Below are 18,866 nucleotides of genomic sequence, written 5' to 3'. Positions count from 1 at the left end.
CCGGTGTCAGTGCACTGTGCGGACGAGGGAAATGTCTTTTAGGTAAAATTCGGCCATGTCCGCAATTTCCCTGAGAGCAGTTTTCACAGACGATTTTGTACGTCGGAATCATTTTCAGCTATCTCATAACAGATAGATACTCTGGTTATATAGAATCAGAAAATGAAAACACTAACACGTAGCCCTAAATAGTAACTGCAAAAACCTAACCACGCGGACGTATCCAGGGGGAACTTTATTCCTAAGCATCTTAGTGGATAGTAGATAATGTTCAATTCTGCATGATTAGGAAGAAACAACCTTAATATCAAACAATGGGCTAAGTAAAGACATCCACGTGGACAGTATATTGTGGTCATAAAAGTTCTTATTGATTATTTGTTACAAGAGTAATGGTTGTGGGGAAATTATTGCAGTTGGTGTAGACATCTTTAAAAGCTGAGCCAACAGACGGAGTAGTCTACGGAAGAGAACAGTGAGTCTACGGTTGTAGGCGCAAAAATGTTACATCACGACAGTGCTTTTGAAGGAGCATTTAATGTGTAACAGAGCAGACAGTAAGGAGAGAGAGGGAATACTGATTACACGTTTAAAGTTCTGACAAATCTTTAAAAAATGGTGTATGGAAAGGATTTATCCAGCAGAAAACGCCAGTACTCGAAACGCTTTATCCACATGGTTTTAACCACACAGAGTTTGAAAAGTTACAAGAACAAAGTTCGTATCCATGTGGACGATATAATGTGTGCCAAAAAATATTGTTTAAAGTGGTGCCCAAATTAAATTCAGCTAGTGTACACATCTTTAAAATCAGACCTACCTAAAGTTCTGACTTTGTTTAAAGCTTATGAACCTCCATAGGCGACACGAACTTTGTGGAAGCAAAATTATTTGTTGTTGGTCATGGCAAATACACAGCGTTATGAGGAATCTGTTATAGTAAGTTCCATTTTATTTCTTGGGGAATAACATTCATCTTACTAATTAACTTTGATATACGCCACATTAAATCTGTTCAGGTTGCTTCCAAAAACGAGTTTCACATGCCACCCGAGCTGCTTGCAAAAGTTGCTGTTTTTTTGGCTGAAGATGGTGTGGACGCGTTGAAGTCCCTTGTTAATTACTGGTAAACAAGGTTTGAATGCTGTATACTCCAAGGAATGTCTTGCAACCGTGCGACTCGACAAGTCCGAAGATCTCGTGTTGTGGTCAAATTTACACTCGAAATACTATGTCTTGAAAACGGTAATCTGTATGCAATGTGGGCGAATAATAACAAGGGACTTGCTTTCGAACATTTCGTCTGAGGTTGTTATAGTGCTCAAAACTGCTCTCTCTCATATGTGGATGGCGGATCAAGTGATGTACCTTCAGTAATGGTGGATCATAAATTAGCACCACCGAAGACAAAGTGTAAAGTGGGTCGTCCTAGATGTCCCTGTTGTGGAGGAGCGAAGACTCCTAAGAATCATTTGTCAGAATGTTCTCATCATTTCCACCTCTAGGTGACAGAAACAGATTCTTATGTTTTACGTTAAGGTTGTAATATGGTTGGTGGCTGTGGACTGTTATGAGATGTTGTTGTGGTCTGGAAATGTAATCAATCCCTTATTTTTTCTCTAATTTTTTTTAGTGGGTTCTGTGTTTATTTGTTTTATGATCTTCTCGACAAGTTATTTCTAAAATGTTGGCCATCTGATGAGTGTAGAATAGGGTAACGGGGGCTAATTGTACGAGTCCACATGGATATGTATGTAACTGTATACAAATATATATGTCCACATGGACGGTTGACATGTACGTGTATCCATTTGGTGCTTGCTTAATAGGGACGGAAAACAATGTTATAAATTGTTTGGATGTGGTGAGAAAGAACGTGGATTAGAGAGTTCGAAATTTAAAACGAGTACATAAAGACATGACATAACACTACTCATCGTTGAATTTCACTTTCATCTTCAACCAATCAATTGGAGGAGGAACCAATTCTCGCATCTCCTCAAGCCTCTGCAGTTCTCCAACCAAATCTTCAACTTCCTGACACAAAATTTCATTGAGTTGGGAGTTTTTTAGGGTTTTAGGGTTATTTCCACACGATGTTTTAGGGTTTACTGTTAAGGGTTCATGGGGTAGGGTTAAGGTTTAGGGGTTAGGGTTTAGGGTTTAGGGTTTAGGGTTTAGAGGGTGTTGGGTAAAGGGTGTTGGTTTGAGGGTTTAGGGTTTAGAGGGTGTTGGTTTAGGGTTGAGGGTTTAGGGTTTAAAGGGTGTTGGGTCTAGGGTGTTGGTTTGAGGGTATAGAGTTTAGGGTTTAGGGTTTAGGCTGATTCCTTCCATTTTGTTAAATCTACACTCTGGAATCAACAAAGTGGGGGAGCTGATCGTAGTGGTTTATGTAAAAAATGTATTTTCAAGTTTACCACAGCAACATGTATTTTTCGGTGTAAATTAAGTTTGAGTGAAAACTGCTAACTAGTTAAGTAGTGAGAGATATCCACCGATGTCTGACCACGTGGATATACGTGGCTATATGATATGGTTATGGGTGTATGTTATGGATTAATACTAAGCCGCAAATAGATAGTGTACATGAGCTGAGCAATCGTACTTGTCATGTGGTCAGACATCGGTGGATACCGGGGATAACTGTGAGGGGTTATTGTAGGTAACATGTCCATTTGGATACCGGGGATAACTGTGAGGGGTTATTATAGGTAACGATATCCTAACGTAGATAGGCATACGGATAGAGAAGTTCAAGGATACAGGTCGCTAAAAGTACGGCATGATACAAACATACAGAGAGAAACCTAACAGAGGGTGCGAATAAAAGTTTTTAAACTAGTTGGAGTAGATGGGTGCGACATATTCCTTATAGATGTCCAACGCGTATTGTGACCTGATATCATTGACGATTTGGTCGGTGATCTGAGACATGAGTTCTGGACCAAACCCAGTTGCGACGATCTCTAGCAACTTCATGGCAAGGGGACCACAATCACCACATCTCTCATTGACATAAATGTCCTGGACCCTCGACCAAGTGAATGGAGTGTAGCCATGATCTTGAGTTGGAGGCGGTGTGCAAAGTTTTGAAATAAGGTATGGCAGCTGCTCTGTGAACGGGGCTATATAGGTGGCAACCTTAGCGTCGTCGTATAGACTGACATTAGGATCGAGGATTTCTATGCTCCAATTGGAGAGGTTAATGACTAAGCCAACCTAGTGAGAATTGTCCCAAATCATCGGAATATATATCGTGTTCCAATCCACAAACCACTCTGAAGGAGAACCATAGGTTTTACGTTTTAGCTTATTGTCCCACTTGACTCTGGCCTTCACTTTTGCTTGACAGAAGGAAGGATACTTCCCTTGTAAGTAGTTCCCAAGCCAGGGTCAGAGGAAGAGAGAGCGTTCAATGAGTAGGAACTATTGCAGCTTTTTTGTAGAAAATCCACTAAAACCTCCATATGCTGTGAGAAGAGGGTGAAAATAATGTGTAAGTATAGATTAACTAAAAACGAGTTCAGATTTTGGTAGATAGGAAATACTTACCAATGTACTAACCCAATTCTGAGGCTTCGCTAACTGTTTGAAAAACAAGTTGTCAACTGGGTATCCACATTTTGTTATGTGTACCCTGGAGGTTTTGAAAATGGTATCCACGGTTAGCTCATTGGTCCGATATTGTTAGAATAAAAAATGGCATAGGGTGTGTAGAAAGTTACGTGTTTGGACATGATTTCAGAGATTTTTTCATGAGGGATGCTAAATCTTTGTCGACAATGAGTAGTAGGTCAGGCAGTTGGGACGGTGAAAGTGTAGGAATCCGCAAAACAGCCGAGAGAAGGGTCTCTTCTGGTCCCGAGAGAACACCCTTTTGTGTAAGTTTGGCTGGCGAAGAATCACTGACATCAATAGGGTCTGTGGGCGTAGCATTGCTCTGTGAGGTGATGAAAATTTCATTTTCAGCAAACTATTAGGCAGCAAAAAACTAGGCAGGGATTCGATGAAAAGTAGAGAAGGATGGAATACCTCGGTGGCTTCGCTGTCGGATTCGTTAGGTTGTATGGGGGACTCACGGCCATCATCCTAATAAAGCAAGTTGCGGTCCCAATTAAATAACTATGAGGTAAAATTGTGAAAGTTAACAAATTGATTTTGAAGTAGTATTTGTCTGCGGTACCTCATCGGCACAAGCTCTGTCAATGTCAACATTGGTGTCCTGCAAGAAAAAGGCAACGAATTGATGATGCATATCCATGTGGATACATTAAAGTTGTGATTAAACAACTAGCCTAAGTGAGGTGTCCATGTGGATAGGATATTCATGATAGGAAATATTAATAAACGGAATTGCTTACCTCAATTAACGTTAGGGGAGTGGCTTCTAACACATTATCAGCATCAATTTTCTGCGTGAAGGTTAGCAAGTGTTTGAGTAGTGAGATATAGTTGAGGATAGAGACTTGCTCGGAAAGTATATTAATTTGGTGAAAAGATACCTCAATATTGTCAGAAGGTGTACCGTCAAGGACAGGACTAGGAGCAGGCAATTGAGGATTGACATTAGAGTTCCCAATAAATCCCTGTAACAAGCTGGTGTAAGGTTGTAGGGGTTGTGGAGATGCATTAGCAGCAGAGTTAACTCCGTTTTGATCAATATCTGTCGCAGCCTGTATAATGAAAATGTATCCACATGGACAATGTAAGTTTTGGAAATTGGGGTAAATGTTGATATTGTAAATGTATCCACATGGACAATGTAAGTTTGTAAACTGGGGTAAATGTTGAAAAAGTAAAAATATGGGATATGTACCAATTGGTCATCCAAGGGAACAGGTTTGGTGACGGTGTCATATACCGGGGATTGCTGTTTTCCAAAAAGTAGTTTAGGTAACAAAAAGGAAACTACTCGAAGTTTGATATAAAAGGTACAAGTGTGTCTAACCTTAGTCTCGGTGTCATAAATGGGATTGAGGCAAGAGTTCGGACATCCTGAATCATCCTGAATCACATCTTTCATAGGGGACGAGCAGTTTCCAACGGAATGTTCCTGTATAATTTGACTAAGATGAATACCAATGCATTCAGACTAGCTCCAAGATGATGGAAAACAACAACATACCATTGTCCCAAACGGGTGGACATATTGTTCCCAGTCGTGTTGATTAAGAAGGATATCGTCAGGAGACGTTACTGCTTTGGTCGAAGATTGTTGAGGAGTTGGGGGTGACGTCCCGACCGTAACATTCTCTGCTGCGTTCTCCGGACAGGTAAACTCTGCGACAGGGGCCGGTGGTGATTCCTTGACAGTAGAGGGAGAGACGGATGCTGGCCTCCTAATGGTGCGCCTTAGCGGTAGTCTTAACCGCCTACGAAATCGAAGGAAGTTAATCTGCTGATGTAGTTTCCTGTTCTCAGATTGCAGCTTTTTAAACTTACTATCTGCCGCATCCCTAATAGAATTAAGTTCTTTCTCTACAGCAGCTTTGAAATCAGCGAAACCATTATCCTCAGTATTGGAGAAGATAACACGGGGCCTCTTAGAACTCGAGCATTTGGACTTGGGAGAAGGTTGATTGACACGAAGTTTGGCAGAAATCTCTTTCCGCCTAGGAATAATGTGCTTCCTGTGAAACCCTTTGCCCTTCTTATCAGGTAAAGTTATTAAAGGCAAAGAACAATCACCCCCTGGCCATTCCTTTTTGGTGAAGATATGTCTTGCCTGAATGAGACTTTCCATATAAGCAATCCTTTTGTCTTTAATCTCATCGTCCCACTCTCCCCAACCAGATTCAACAATCCCTTCGTGTTGGACAGCTTCCAAAAACGGAGAAACTAATAGCTGCGGTTGGGATAGACAAAATGTCATAATGTGTGTATCCACGTGGATAATGTAATCCAAGTTAATAATGTGTATATAAGACAACTTACATCTGGATAATGCTCAACACTTATGACGTCTATCAAAGGTAAATTATTCTTTGGTAGGCCAACTGAACACCATTCCAGGAAAGTGCGGCTGTCACCAGCACCTGGTACCTTGTCTCGTAATCCAGAAATGTTACGATATGCGAGCAGTTGAAGCGCAAGAGGGAAGCCATGCAAACGGAAGGACTTCTGTTGTAACTTCTCCGTGAAACTCTTCACGGAGTCCGTTGGTTGAACCTTGCCCTGCCGTTTAAGTCTTTTAGCCACTGGTATGGATTGCGGTTTGAGATCAGGTCTCATAGTGGAAATAGTTTTCAAGAAGGATTCTCTGCCCCAAGGAAATGCTAGGAACGAGTCGATGTCTTCAAGCATCTCAACATACTTCAAAGTTGGTCGGCTCGTTTGGCTAGAGGCAATGAGTACACCATCGACTATGAGTAGCAACGCTAGACGAAGCTTCCGATCCAAATCCTTGATAGTAGGGTCTTCAAAAATAGTGGACACATCACCCAGGGTCGCCTTGCAATCTCTCCCAATCAACGTGTCTCAGTAACATTCATCATGAGGTTCGGGAGTAGGGTCGTCTTCGGGGTCGTAATCTTCCGGAAATTCGTCACATTGAAGGCCAGTTACAACACCAAATTCAACTAAAGAAAACCTCAAAGGGTATCCACCGAATACAATCTACAACTCGTATTTTTTTTTGGACAGAACCTGCCTACATAGCAAAGCGTGGAGTAATTTGCAGGAGATAGGAGACTCACCAATACGAAGCCGGAATAGAGAACCCAGACTTGAGCTAAGAATCGTATCGAATTGGGGAGTGCCTTTGAGAACATTGTGGACTGTCGTCAGGATATCAGGTCGTGAGTAAACATTCAACCTAGCGTCAGGGAAACGGTCAGTTGCAAACAGACGGAGAGGGAGCCGATCATCCCAATCTGCAGATTTTTCTCCAGAAGTATCACCAACAGTTGTAGATGACGGTTCATCGGTCGAACATTTGGAGATGCGACGACGGGGCTCTGCCATGTCCGAAGGCGGTTACCGGCGGCAAGTTAATCGGAAAACGGAACAAATGGAGCTAATGGAACAAACGGAACAAATTAAGGAGTGGTAGGAACCAAGGGATTCGAAATTCGTGAAATGCAAAATTAGGGTTGAAGAGAATTGGGGATGTCGGGTTTGGGGGGATTTGGGGTTTTGTGTTTTTTACGGTTGTAAAAAATAAATGTACTGATTGGAAAAAAAATTGAGATCGGTAAGAAAGTGAGATCGGTAAGTAAAAATAAATTGACTGAAGAGAGTTTTGAGGGGTAAGATGTAATTTTACAGGTAGAAAGTATAGGAAGAGTGGAAAGTGGGTGTGGGTGGTATTTGTTTGTGAGAAAGTGGGTGTGGGTGTCATAATCCCATAAGATAATTATCTACTAGTTAACAAAAATGTGTTTGTTCCTAAGAAAAACAAATTGAGAATTAATTATAGTGCGACTATCACAAATTCACAATAGGTGGACCCTGTAACTTTTTTTTTTTTTTGGCAAACAAGTCATCTTTTCATTCAATCACACCAAGTAAGTAAGATTACAAAGTTGAGAGTTTTAAAAAACAAGGCTTGGTAATACACATAAACAAACAAACTTAAAAATAGAGAAGTCGACGATCATGGCCAAGAGATGTTGAAGATTTGAGCCGAGTATCAAATCGCAAGCTAGCTCAAAGTGCATCGACGCCACATTCACAGACAAGGTGCAGATGTGGTAAGTGGTCCATATCAATATGACATTGGGACGTTGAGAAGGTTTCCATAGCCGAGAGACACAATGGTTTGATTGGTTCATTGGCAAGGAGGAGGGTGTTTGGTGGGTTAAGGGTGGGCATGGCTTTCTTGAGGAATGTTCGGTAACCACACTTCTATTAGTTATGATCATAATGCCGATATTCTTCAGACTTTGCCAAGCGACAACATCATTCCTAACTTTTGTGATTTGTACATGACAATAATCAGGGCACAAGGAAGATATGAAGAGAAGGGTAGGAATGCTTCGGTAATCTCCTCTCCATGGAGAAGAGATCATAATGCGGTTTCAGAACAGCTGATGTGAGGTAATAATTGAGATCGTTGATGGCGCAGCTGAAACAGAGAATGCCGACTTAAGAGGCACCGGTAACCTTTTCTCAACAGAGAAGAGGTCATAATGCCAGTCCTCATCAGTCTTTGGCGGTTAGAGGTAGGGACCCTTATGGAAACTAATGACAGGGTTCTCAAATAATCATTGCAACAGCAGAGCAACAATGAGGGATTATGTTCCAATTGCAGTCTTCGGACAATGGAAAGCATAAATCGCCAACAATGTATACTACAGGAAAGCAAATGAAAGTTTGGAAACGACATGGATTTGTGAAGAGCAGAGTTTGGGTCTCGGGGGATTGTCAAGGTTGTGCACAGTTCCAGCGTCAACACAGAGCTCCTATCCAACTGCAACCAAACAAGCTGCTTGGTGAGGGGATCTAGGTCCAAGGAGCAGAGAGATGATGGGGTTGACTTCAAGGGAAGCATGTAGCAAAGCTGAGACACACGGTAAAGATGGTGTTTCGGAGTCTCAGATCTGGTATTGAGAGGCTGGTAACTTGTGAGAATCGTCTCACTGGGAGGAACCACCGGGAGAGACGGAGGGAAAGAGAGAAGATAAAGCTGGAGCATTGCCGAAATCGATGGGCGTGTACTTGGTGAACCTCTGGTGCGTTCACCGTCGAAACAGAACAAAACTAAGTTTAGATAGAAGAAGAGAACATGGGGGCGACAGATCAGTTGCTCGGCGACGCCGATCTGAATCGACGTCACGAAGGGGTGAGACATTGGAGTTTGGGCCAGAGAGAGGGGCTAGGGCAAACGGCTTCTGTTGTTATTAAAAGTTAAGTCAACATGTTAGTATGTTACATTGGTGGACCCTATAACTTATGTTACAGTTTATTTGTTAAATCACTAAGAAAAGTCATCGGGTATCTAAGCATGTTATTTAGAAATTTACTAATGCAATGTTTGTTAAAGTATAAACTTTTTTTAGGTAGATAATACTTTTTTGCTAGCTAGTGATATATAGACAATAATATTATTTAGTTAACAAAAAAATGTTAAAGATGTAACTGACCAGCCGGCTTTCCCGGTTAACTGAATTCCCTAGCCGCCGGAAATGGCCAAGTATGTTTGAGGATCCGCCTCTGTATCATGGAGAATGCTTTTGCTCTTTCTTCATAGAGAAGAAGAAGAAGAAAGAAAAGAGACTAGAAACAACAAAATCAAAATCATTTTTTATTTTATTAAGCTGGTAACCTAAGACAAGGTCCGGTTGGTTGCTTGTATACGAAGAAAATACATAACAAAGATAATAACAAAACAAAATAAAATAAAAATGGAATAGTTAAAAAAAAATCGAAAATCAGATCAAGAAACTCTATGTTTCCTCTTTGTTATCTCCTTCACTCTCTCTTCTTTCCTCTTTAACACCATCATCATTTTCATCATCCTTTGCTTTGTCTCCATTCTCCTCCTTCTCTTCTTCATCTTCAACTTTCTCATCTCTGCCTTCTTCTTCTTCTTCACTTTCCATCTCCTTGTCATCCTCCTCCTCGCCGTTTATGTTCTCTTCTTCATTTCTTCTTCTACTCTCTGCGTCCGAAGACACCTCCTCCATAGGATCATCATCTTCTCCTCCTCCGTTAGATCTCTTCTCTTCCTCAGAAACCATATCAGGATGCTTAAAGAACAAATAAATATGAGACCATTCTCTCACTTCTAAATCTCTTAAACTTGTTTCATCTTCATCCTCCATCACCATCCTTCTCTCCCCTTCATCTCCGATCACCAAAATCAAACGCGTCACCGGTAATTTCACCACAGCGGAGACCTTCTCCTTCAACTCCTTGACCGTCGCATCCTCACTCACGTCCGTATCTATGAACGTTCCCGTTATTATCTCCACACTCACCTTCATTGTTTGATCTCTCTCCACCAAATCTTATGATTTTTATTGTAAAGACAAATATATTCATATCTTCTTTTCTAACTGTTTCTTTGTTTTTTTTTTTTTTTTTGGCAATAGTTTTTTTGGTATTAAGATCTTGCTATGTTCGAAAACATGAACTAACAAACACAAAGCATGCAGTTTTCGTTTCAATTCAATATCGGATATTGTTTTTGATTTATGGAAAATATATTAGTATCTTGTTATATTTCAATTTCTTTTTGGTGAAGTTTGTTTTATTTCAATTTTGTTGCGGATATCTTGCAACTAAATTTTTATTTAAAAATATACTTTTGACTAAGTAGGATTCTTCCTCAAGTTTAGGGAACTAAATAACGAATAAAAAAAAAAATAGGGAACTATATGATGATCAAATTCATAGATGTATATTTAGGATTATTCTACTTCTAATTATTACATATAAAGATTTTAAGGAAAGAAACATAATTACGGTAAATCACTATGTTTTTTTGTATATACTCCTCATCAGAAGTTTATCCAAACGAACAGATATAATATCATCATAAAATTTTGTACCTAACCACCAAGGAATATGTATCGTTAAAAAGGAAAAAAAAAAATAACCAAGGATCGTTTAATTTCTAATTTCTATATACCCTCATAAAACTTACTGTCTCACTGCTGCGCCCTCGACGTCGATGAATTTATAGCATGGGTCGTGATGAATTTATAGCATGGGTCGTGATGAATTTATGACAGGCATATTTTCGGAAAAAAAAATAAAAATAAATGTCAGAAGTGGGGTTTGAACCCACGCCCTCGTAAGAGGACCAGAACTTAAGTCTGGCGCCTTAGACCGCTCGGCCATCCTGACTTCGCAATATATCTTAGACGCTTCAGTTTAAATTTGATACCGGGGGATTATTAAGGCATACCACACATTGCACAGAAAATAATAAGAGGGAATCATATTTGGCCTAGTTAGCAAAGAAGCTGTGTATTATTATTACACATGCATACTTAAAATGTACATAGGGGATATACATATCTACTGGGTTTAAATATTGGATCACTAATATGTAACACGTTGAATTAATTCATTTTTAAAGTGTGAATTAATTAATATCATTAGTTCATTATATAATGTTTGGTCTTAAACATGATTACTTAAACATATTCTCTAATCAAAAAATTTGTTTCCAGTAGTATTATTGCATCTTGGATATATATATATATATATATATATATATATATATATATATTTGCAATTTTTTAGATTCTAACAAAAAGTATTATTAGAATGATAATTAAGAGTGACACTTTTCTAAAAGAAAAACGAACTGCAAATTTAGATTACAGGTAACATACTAACATCGTAAAACTAATCAAATAGTGGGTGTGAGATTTTGGATGAGACCTATTCAGAATCCTCAAAACTCAAAACTTTACTGGTTAAAACAATATTGTAGCATGCAACTCTGTTTGTTTACAGTTTCATATTCTAAGTATAGTTTATTGTGGACTTGTGGTCTTCCAATGATAGATAACTCTCCATGAACATTAGAGTCTGGCACATAATTTAATTTATTTAATCATGGTTACACATTGTGAGGAGTTGGAAATGTACATTTCAACAATCATCGACATCATGTTTTTTTCTGTTTGCCTACCTCATCATGCATATGTTAAGTTCCAAATACACAATTGAAAGCTACTTTTGTATTTATATCCTTAATAAATTAAATTTAAAGAAAAAAAACATAGTAACAAAAGCTACTTTTGTATTTATATCTTTAATTAAGGATAAGAAAGTTTAAAATTGAAAGGTGTAAATCAAACATTTGTATAGCTAATGAGTCATATGAAACTAACGTACACACACATATCACGTCCAAAAATAGAAAAAACGTACACATATGACACGTGTACAGGCAAGCATGCTTATTTCATGAAGGGTGAATAAAAAACCACAAACTACAGGACTGTCACTTGGCTGTAATTAAAATTTAAAGTAGCTGTTAGTAAAAAAAAGTTTACTGTAAGGGCCACAAATTAATTAGCTGTGCGTTACCAATGGAGACTGTAGAGGCAAACAAAAAATATTAACTATGTCTTAAGGTGGTTTACAAACATAATTATTTCAGTTGGTATTTAGTTGCACTATTGATTTGTTTAAATGAACTACAGCCAAAAAAAAATCTTTATAGTATTATATTCCCACGTGTGAGAGATAATGTCAATAACTATGAAACAATGTAATTATTTTGCTTAATAAACTACAGTAAAAATATGAAAGTTACCAGGTAATCGAACCATGTTAAATTATTATTTACAATATGAATCATATGATTTAAAAAAAAAATCAATTATCATTTTCAAAAATATTTTATTGTGGTATATCATCAAATCTAATAATTTAATATAAATGATAATTTCTTCGAATTTGTATCACTCGAACTACCAGATTGACGATGGCTAATTGATCTCAATGGATCGGTTATTTATTTAGTCAATTTCACATTTAAATTAAAATTTTATTTTTAATTATAAATGTAAATATATATATATATATATATATATTTAAAATTTTGACTATTAAATTTTTTTGGTCAAATTATTAGATGGTAAATTAGCTAAAAAGAATTGTATGACCAACAACCAGAATTTGTAGCTTAATCTTTGTGTTTATCTACTGTCAGCCATTAAGTCACAATCCATATTTTGATGGTAAGAAAATTGTTGACTGATGACCAATTACTTTTAAGGATATATTGGATAATACATTGACTAGCTATTACAATCACTTAAATAAATTGTACGGAATTGATTTTTTAATACATTTAACAAATATTAACGATCTATCTAGCCAACAATTATGCTATGGATTTTTTCGAAAAAACATTCTCTTTAATGTTTCGCTCTCTTTATACAGTTATAAACGATCGATAGATTCAATAAAAGCATAAATTTATCGTTTATGTAATTTATTTCATACATCTTACATCATGTAGATATTATTATATCGATCAATATTGTGCATCTCTAACATACACAAATTAATTGATGGCAAATATGTATAATTTATCATATATAAGACTAAAATGACAAGAGTTTTTTTTTAAAAAAACCAAGATCATTTTCACTATGAATTTCAAATATGAAAAGTTAACTAATATTACAATTTTTCTCTTAGGCTCATACCATATATATAAGCATGATATTTTATTGAAATAATTGTTTTTTAAGAGTAAAAATTCAAAAAAGACTCAAATTAAAGATACCAAAAAGGTTAAAAATATTACAATTCAAATTTAGACTGAATTTTCCATATACAAAACCATATATGGAAAACCAATTACATTGTGACACATGGTAAAAATACAGAAGCATCTTTGTCTTCTTCTCTTATCTTTTTTTTTGACGTTTATCTTTGGCTTCTCTTTCCTTCGAGCATGTAGGGTAAAGTAAGTGCTTCCCTCTCCACCTATAAATATGCGTCTCTACAACCCCCTAAATTCACTTGCACTCTCACCACCACTCACTCACCTCAAAACCACTTCATAAAACCATTAGTTGATTTCCAACCAAGTCCCCCTATTGCTTAGCTTGATACTATCCTATTTTTCATCGACAAACGTAATATACCTACCATTCATCTTTTTCATTTGATTGATTTTATACAATTCCATCTTGATGATAAAATATCGAGTTCTAATCGAATCCATTGTTGTTGTATACATCAAATAATGATTTGGTTTCTTATGTATCTTGCTTTTAGGACCGTGTTTTGTTTATAGATTTATAATTTTTTTTTCCTTTTCGTTTGTTATTAAAAGAGTGAGACAAAGATGGAGAGACAGATCAAGCTAAGAAGGGAACAATAAGCTTAAAGATTTGATTCTTCTGAGTTAATTTACGCAACCAAAACATTTTAAAGGTATCGCTAGCTGGATTCTCTCGCTATCCTTTTCATTTATGTTTATGTTCTTAATCATAATCATATATGTGTTGACCAATTAAATACAATAATTACAACAAAAATGGGAAAAAAATTCTAATACATCACATAAATTTGATTTTGTTGCTGGTAGGTACATATACATATGATACCATGCCTGTTTTGCCCCTTTGCAAAATTTGATAATATGTCTAAAGGAAACAACAATGAATTTAAGTGGTAGAGTTTATAAAGAATCAAAGATACATATAAATCTGATAATTTTACTTTTTTCATAATTAAAATCCAAATAATTTAATCGTATTCTTTGATCTTCTTGTGATCATTTTATTGGCTTTAATTGGAAAAATGAATACAACAATTCCGTCTTTGTTCTATAATGTAGATCTGTTTAAATCTTGAAACTTTAAAATAAAACAAAACAATTGCTGACAAAATCAAACTTCTAAAACACTTTTTTTTTTGCCTCGATCTATATATACTGTGACTCTTGAACTAGTTTCGGAGAGTTCATAGTGTTGATCTGTTGGTTAGGTCTTTTTTTTTAATTAATTCATTTGTTTGTGTTTATTATTTGTAATCTGCTGATGTGTGATGCGTTATTTTTTTTTGTCTTTTATTATTATTCTTTTTTTGTCTTTGATTTCTACTGGTCGGTTTTTTTGTCTGTTACTCTCTTTAGTCTTTTATTTACAAGATCTGTAAAAAAAAAAGTATTTTGGCTTTGAAAATCTAACTTTTTGCTGTAAAGAGAGAGAGAGAGAGAGAGAGAGAGAGAGAGAGAGAGAGAGAGAGAGACTGTGTCTAAATCCAAAAATAAAATTAAAGAAAAAACGTTTGACAAAAAAAAAGGAAAACATTAAGAAACCTTTTCCACAAGCCCTAATTTTTAGATCTAATGAGTTCTTATAATTTGTACTATGTTTTTAGTTTGTAATAATTAAATAACTCATTTCCGTCTTTTCAACTCTTATTAGATCTTCCAGAAATCGAAAGAGCAAACATGTCGGAGCCAAACATGGTACCAGTGGATAACAATGGAGACAATGATAACAACGAGAACAATGACATGAACAACACTGATGGTGGACTTTACAACACTAATGGTGGAGCTGGTGCTGGTGTTGAAGCTGGTGTTGGAGCTGAAGAAATCGACAGTGCGAGGACTGTAAGTGACAGTCGTGAAGAAGAAATGGGCAGCGATCAAGGTCCTCCTCGTAAGAGAAAAAAATACAATCGTCACAGCCAATATCAGATTCATGAGATGGAAGCGTAATTTTATTTCTTCTTTTTTTATAAGTCAACTTATATTATCTGGCTCTAAAAATTATATATAATCAGTTCACATCTTTTTTTTTTGTGAATTAGTTTCTTCAAAGAGTGTCCTCACCCAGATGACAAACAAAGGAGGGATCTTGGCCGTCAATTGGGTTTAGCACCTGTTCAGATCAAATTCTGGTTCCAGAACAAACGCACTCAAAACAAGGTATATACACATATTTAATGAATTTGTTACCATCTCACACATATTGTATTTAATGTATGTATAGACATGATTGATTGAGATTATGGATTCCTCATAACTATGTGTTGAATTAGAAATCTAGTTTTTAAGATTTAAGGGTATCTGATTTCGTAAGAGAATATTATATCGTTTTGATGCGTGAAACACACATTACAAAACAAGTAAACATTAGGTCAAGCAGTTAACACATGTACATTTCTTCCTTTAGTTAATGTTCTTTTTTCATTTGAAAACCAAAAAAAAACTTCATTACTTTTGTTGTTTCATATCCTAAGATAATGACTTATGGTTTATTATGTAGTTTGAAATATTATTAAGAACCTTTATTGTTTTTTTTTTGCAGAATCATCAAGAACGTTGTGAGAACACAGAACTTCGGTCATTGAACAGCAAGCTTAGATCTGAAAACGAACGGTTCCGAGAAGCTGTTCACCTAGCCTTGTGCCCTAAGTGTGGAGGCAAAACTGCAATTGGCGAAATGTCCTTCGAAGAACATCATCTTCGGATCGTAAACGCTCGGCTAAATGAGGAGGTACTAGTTGTGAACACACACACACACTGACCACTACAATTTACATATAGCTAAACACATACATTAGAGAAGTTATAATAGATGACGCATACATATTACGTTTTAGAAATTATTAAAAAAGTTGTATTTTCTTGTTTTTTGGGGTTCTTTAGATCAATGAATTGCCTGCTCTGGCAGTAAGGTTTAGCAGCAAAGCGGTAATAAGCTATCCGGCTATCTCTCCTCGGCCTTCTAATCATCCTCCAACTTTCGAGTTCGGGGCGGGATCATCTAGTGGAAGTGGAGGAAACCTCTCGAGGGGAATCACTGGACCGGCAGATGTTGATACGCCGATGATCATGGAGTTGGCAATTGGAGCCATGGAGGAGCTACTATTGATGGCTCAAGTGGGTGAACCACTGTGGATGGGAGGAGTTGATGGCACTAGCCTAGCTTTGAACTTGGATGAATATGCTAGGACGTTTCGGAAGGGTCTCGGGCCTAGACTGAGCGGGTTTAGTATCGAAGCATCTAGGGAAACCGCTCTCGTGGCAATGAATCCTACTGGCGTTGTTGAGATGCTCATGCAAGCGGTAAATTGAATTAGTATCATTATATCAGATTATATGATCCTAATTAATCCTTTCATATTATATTATAGGTGTGTAATTAACGATCTACATATTGGCAGAATCTGTGGTCGACAATGTTTGTCGGAATGGTTGGTAGAGCCATAACTCATGAAAAACTTTTGACTGATGTTGCTGGAAACTTCAATGGAGCTCTCCAAATCGTAATTCTTCTATACGTTACTTTTTATTTATTTACACATTTGATATAATCTATAAGGGAGTTATAAAACAAAACTGAAACCATATTTGATGTAACGTATATAACCAATGTTGTTGTTTATCCATAGATGAGTGCTGAGTACCAAGTGCTTTCGCCGCTAGTCTCAACCCGGGAAAGCTACTTTGTCCGCTACTGTAAACAGCAAGGAGAGAATCTGTGGGCGGTGGTGGATGTTTCCATCGACCATCTGTTTCCAAATATCCACATGAAATGTCGCCGCAGGCCCTCTGGATGCTTGATTCAAGAAATCCCTAATGGTTACTCTAAGGTAAACCTATTGTCTCATGCATTATGGTTATTTAGTGTATGCATGGTTTCATATATTAATTAATGATTTTTTTTTGCTGGTTTGAAAAAAAGGTAACGTGGGTTGAACATGTCGAAGTAGATGACAGAGAAGCAGCAAATCAAAACATATTCAAGCACTTCATCAGTTCTGGTCAAGCTTTTGCTGCTAACCGCTGGGTTGCAACATTGGAACGCCAGTGCGAGAGGATTGCAAGCATCACGACTACAGATTTTCAAGCCGTGGATTCGCCTGATCACCTTGGTAATTTTGTTTGTACTACTCAAAGAAATATGTTTATTTATTTTCTGTTTCTTTTTTACTAACTAATCTGAGAGTTTCGTGATATGGTGCAGTGCTAACGGGCCATGGAAAGACGAGCATTCTGAAACTAGCTGAGCGTGTTACAAGAAGCTTCTTTGTTGGGCTGACCAGTTCGATGGGGACTACATTTTCTGGTGTTGGAGGAGATGATATCAGAGTGATGACAATGAAGAACATAAATGATCCAGGAAGGCCTCCTGGTGTCGTTTTTTCTGCAGCCACTTCGTTTTGGGTTCCTGCTCCTCCTAAGATTGTCTTTGACTTTCTCAGAGATGTGGAGCATCGAGCCAGTGTATACTTATCATTTAATTAGTACAAGACTTGTCTTTTTTTTTCTTTCTATGACTTCCTTATAATATAACATGTTTTGAAATATGTATCTGCAGTGGGATGTCCTCTGCGCCGGAGGGGTTGTGCACAAGATATCAGAGATTGCAAATGGGAGAGACAGCAGGAACTGTGCAACTTTACTCAGGGTAAATAATGTACTTAAGTTGTGTGTTTCTGAGAATGCATTTTTTTAAAAATAAAATCTTTTGGTATGTGACCGATGTTTGGTTTTGGTTACAGAATGAAATTCCTTGCGAGAAGAAGATGATGATAATTCAAGAGACCTCTACTGATCCAACAGCTTCATTTGTGATCTATGCGCCTGTTGATACGGCATCAATAGAGGGTGTTCTCAGTGAAGGTCAAGATCCTGACTACGTGGCTCTCCTGCCATCTGGTTTTGCTATTCTTCCGGATGGTATGGGTGATCAGCCTGGAGGATCACTCCTGACCGTTTCCTTCCAGATGCTGGTTGAAGAAGTTCATTCGGGTAAGCTGAGTATTACCTCTGTTGCAACCGTTGAGAACCTGATTCGTACAACCGTGCTGAGGATCAAAGCTTTGTTTCCTTTTCAGATTGCAACACCCTCACTCGGTAACCTTTTGAATCTATTTCGTAAACAAACTTAAAACTTATTGAATACTTGCTACTCAATTAAGCTGCTGTTTGGTCTTTTTACAGGAAAGTAAGCTAAATGGAAGACTGAATCAAGGAAGAAAGAGGGGTTTTTGTGTGGAATATTGGTTTTTAGAGTTAACTGGAGAGCTTCAAAAGGGGAGGAGTCAAGAACGAACCTCAAAGACATTGGTTTTTTACAAGGTTCGGGATTTGACTTGCCCTTGAAATATGCCCATTCAAGATGGAAAAAAAAAACAACTTTGTTATTTCATTTTAGTCTTTTGTTTCCGGAACCTTTTGTTATTTCAGTTGAGTCTTATGTTCTTTGTCATTGTTGGAACCTTTTGTTGTTTCAGTTGAGTCTTATGGTTCCTAATTGTCATTGTGAGAACCTTTTCTTATTTCATTATTTGAGTCTTTGGTTTCCTTGTTGAAACCTTTTATGAAGTCTGGTTCTTATTTTTCTAATATGTATTGGCTTCAAGTTTGAGTTTCAAGTTTCAAGTTATCTAGTACTCTTTTATTATTATTTTGGAGTTTGGTT

General features: G+C 37.2%; 2 protein-coding genes and 1 non-coding gene across 4 annotated transcripts; 1 reads left to right on the top strand and 2 right to left on the bottom strand.

Annotated features, from left to right (window-relative positions):
* Positions 1 to 9,224: 9,224 nt before the first annotated feature.
* LOC104704276 (uncharacterized) lies at positions 9,225 to 10,083 on the bottom strand. Its single transcript, XM_010420393.2, has one exon. The coding sequence runs from the start codon at positions 9,924 to 9,926 to the stop codon at positions 9,387 to 9,389; it is 540 nt and encodes a 179-aa protein (XP_010418695.1). The 5' UTR covers positions 9,927 to 10,083; the 3' UTR covers positions 9,225 to 9,386.
* A 624-nt stretch (positions 10,084 to 10,707) lies between these two features.
* On the bottom strand, positions 10,708 to 10,791 carry TRNAL-UAA (transfer RNA leucine (anticodon UAA)). Its single transcript has one exon. It is a non-coding gene; the product is annotated as a tRNA-Leu (tRNA).
* Positions 10,792 to 13,353: 2,562 nt separating this feature from the next.
* LOC104700222 (homeobox-leucine zipper protein HDG3-like) lies at positions 13,354 to 18,819 on the top strand. Of its 2 annotated transcripts, XM_087456733.1 has the most exons (14): positions 13,370 to 13,553; positions 13,754 to 13,854; positions 14,853 to 15,147; positions 15,244 to 15,361; positions 15,744 to 15,932; positions 16,085 to 16,504; positions 16,603 to 16,704; positions 16,831 to 17,031; positions 17,124 to 17,313; positions 17,406 to 17,665; positions 17,760 to 17,849; positions 17,944 to 18,193; positions 18,280 to 18,298; positions 18,386 to 18,819. In XM_087456733.1, the coding sequence occupies exons 3-14, from the start codon at positions 14,879 to 14,881 to the stop codon at positions 18,396 to 18,398; spliced, it is 2,121 nt and encodes a 706-aa protein (XP_087312859.1). In that variant the 5' UTR covers positions 13,370 to 13,553; positions 13,754 to 13,854; positions 14,853 to 14,878; the 3' UTR covers positions 18,399 to 18,819. The 2 variants fall into 2 exon arrangements, with proteins under 2 accessions (XP_010414006.1, XP_087312859.1); XM_010415704.3 differs by having other exon boundaries at positions 13,354 to 13,553; positions 17,944 to 18,298.
* Positions 18,820 to 18,866: the final 47 nt, after the last annotated feature.

Source organism: Camelina sativa, chromosome 7 (genome assembly GCF_030686135.1).
Source record: "Camelina sativa cultivar CO46 ecotype springtype chromosome 7, ASM3068613v1".
NCBI lineage: Eukaryota > Viridiplantae > Streptophyta > Magnoliopsida > Brassicales > Brassicaceae > Camelina > Camelina sativa.
The sequence above is the reverse complement of the archived record's forward strand: the minus strand, read 5'-3'. Positions and strand labels throughout refer to the sequence as shown.

Coding starts and splice junctions, on each gene's coding strand:
- LOC104704276 (XM_010420393.2), bottom strand. CDS start 9,926: ATGAAGGTGAGTGTGGAGATAATAACGGGAACGTTCATAGATACGGAC.
- LOC104700222 (XM_010415704.3), top strand. CDS start 14,879: ATGTCGGAGCCAAACATGGTACCAGTGGATAACAATGGAGACAATGAT. Junction 15,362..15,743: donor ACAAACGCACTCAAAACAAG/GTATATACACAT, acceptor TTTTTTTTGCAG/AATCATCAAGAACGTTGTGA. Junction 17,032..17,123: donor TCCCTAATGGTTACTCTAAG/GTAAACCTATTG, acceptor TTTGAAAAAAAG/GTAACGTGGGTTGAACATGT.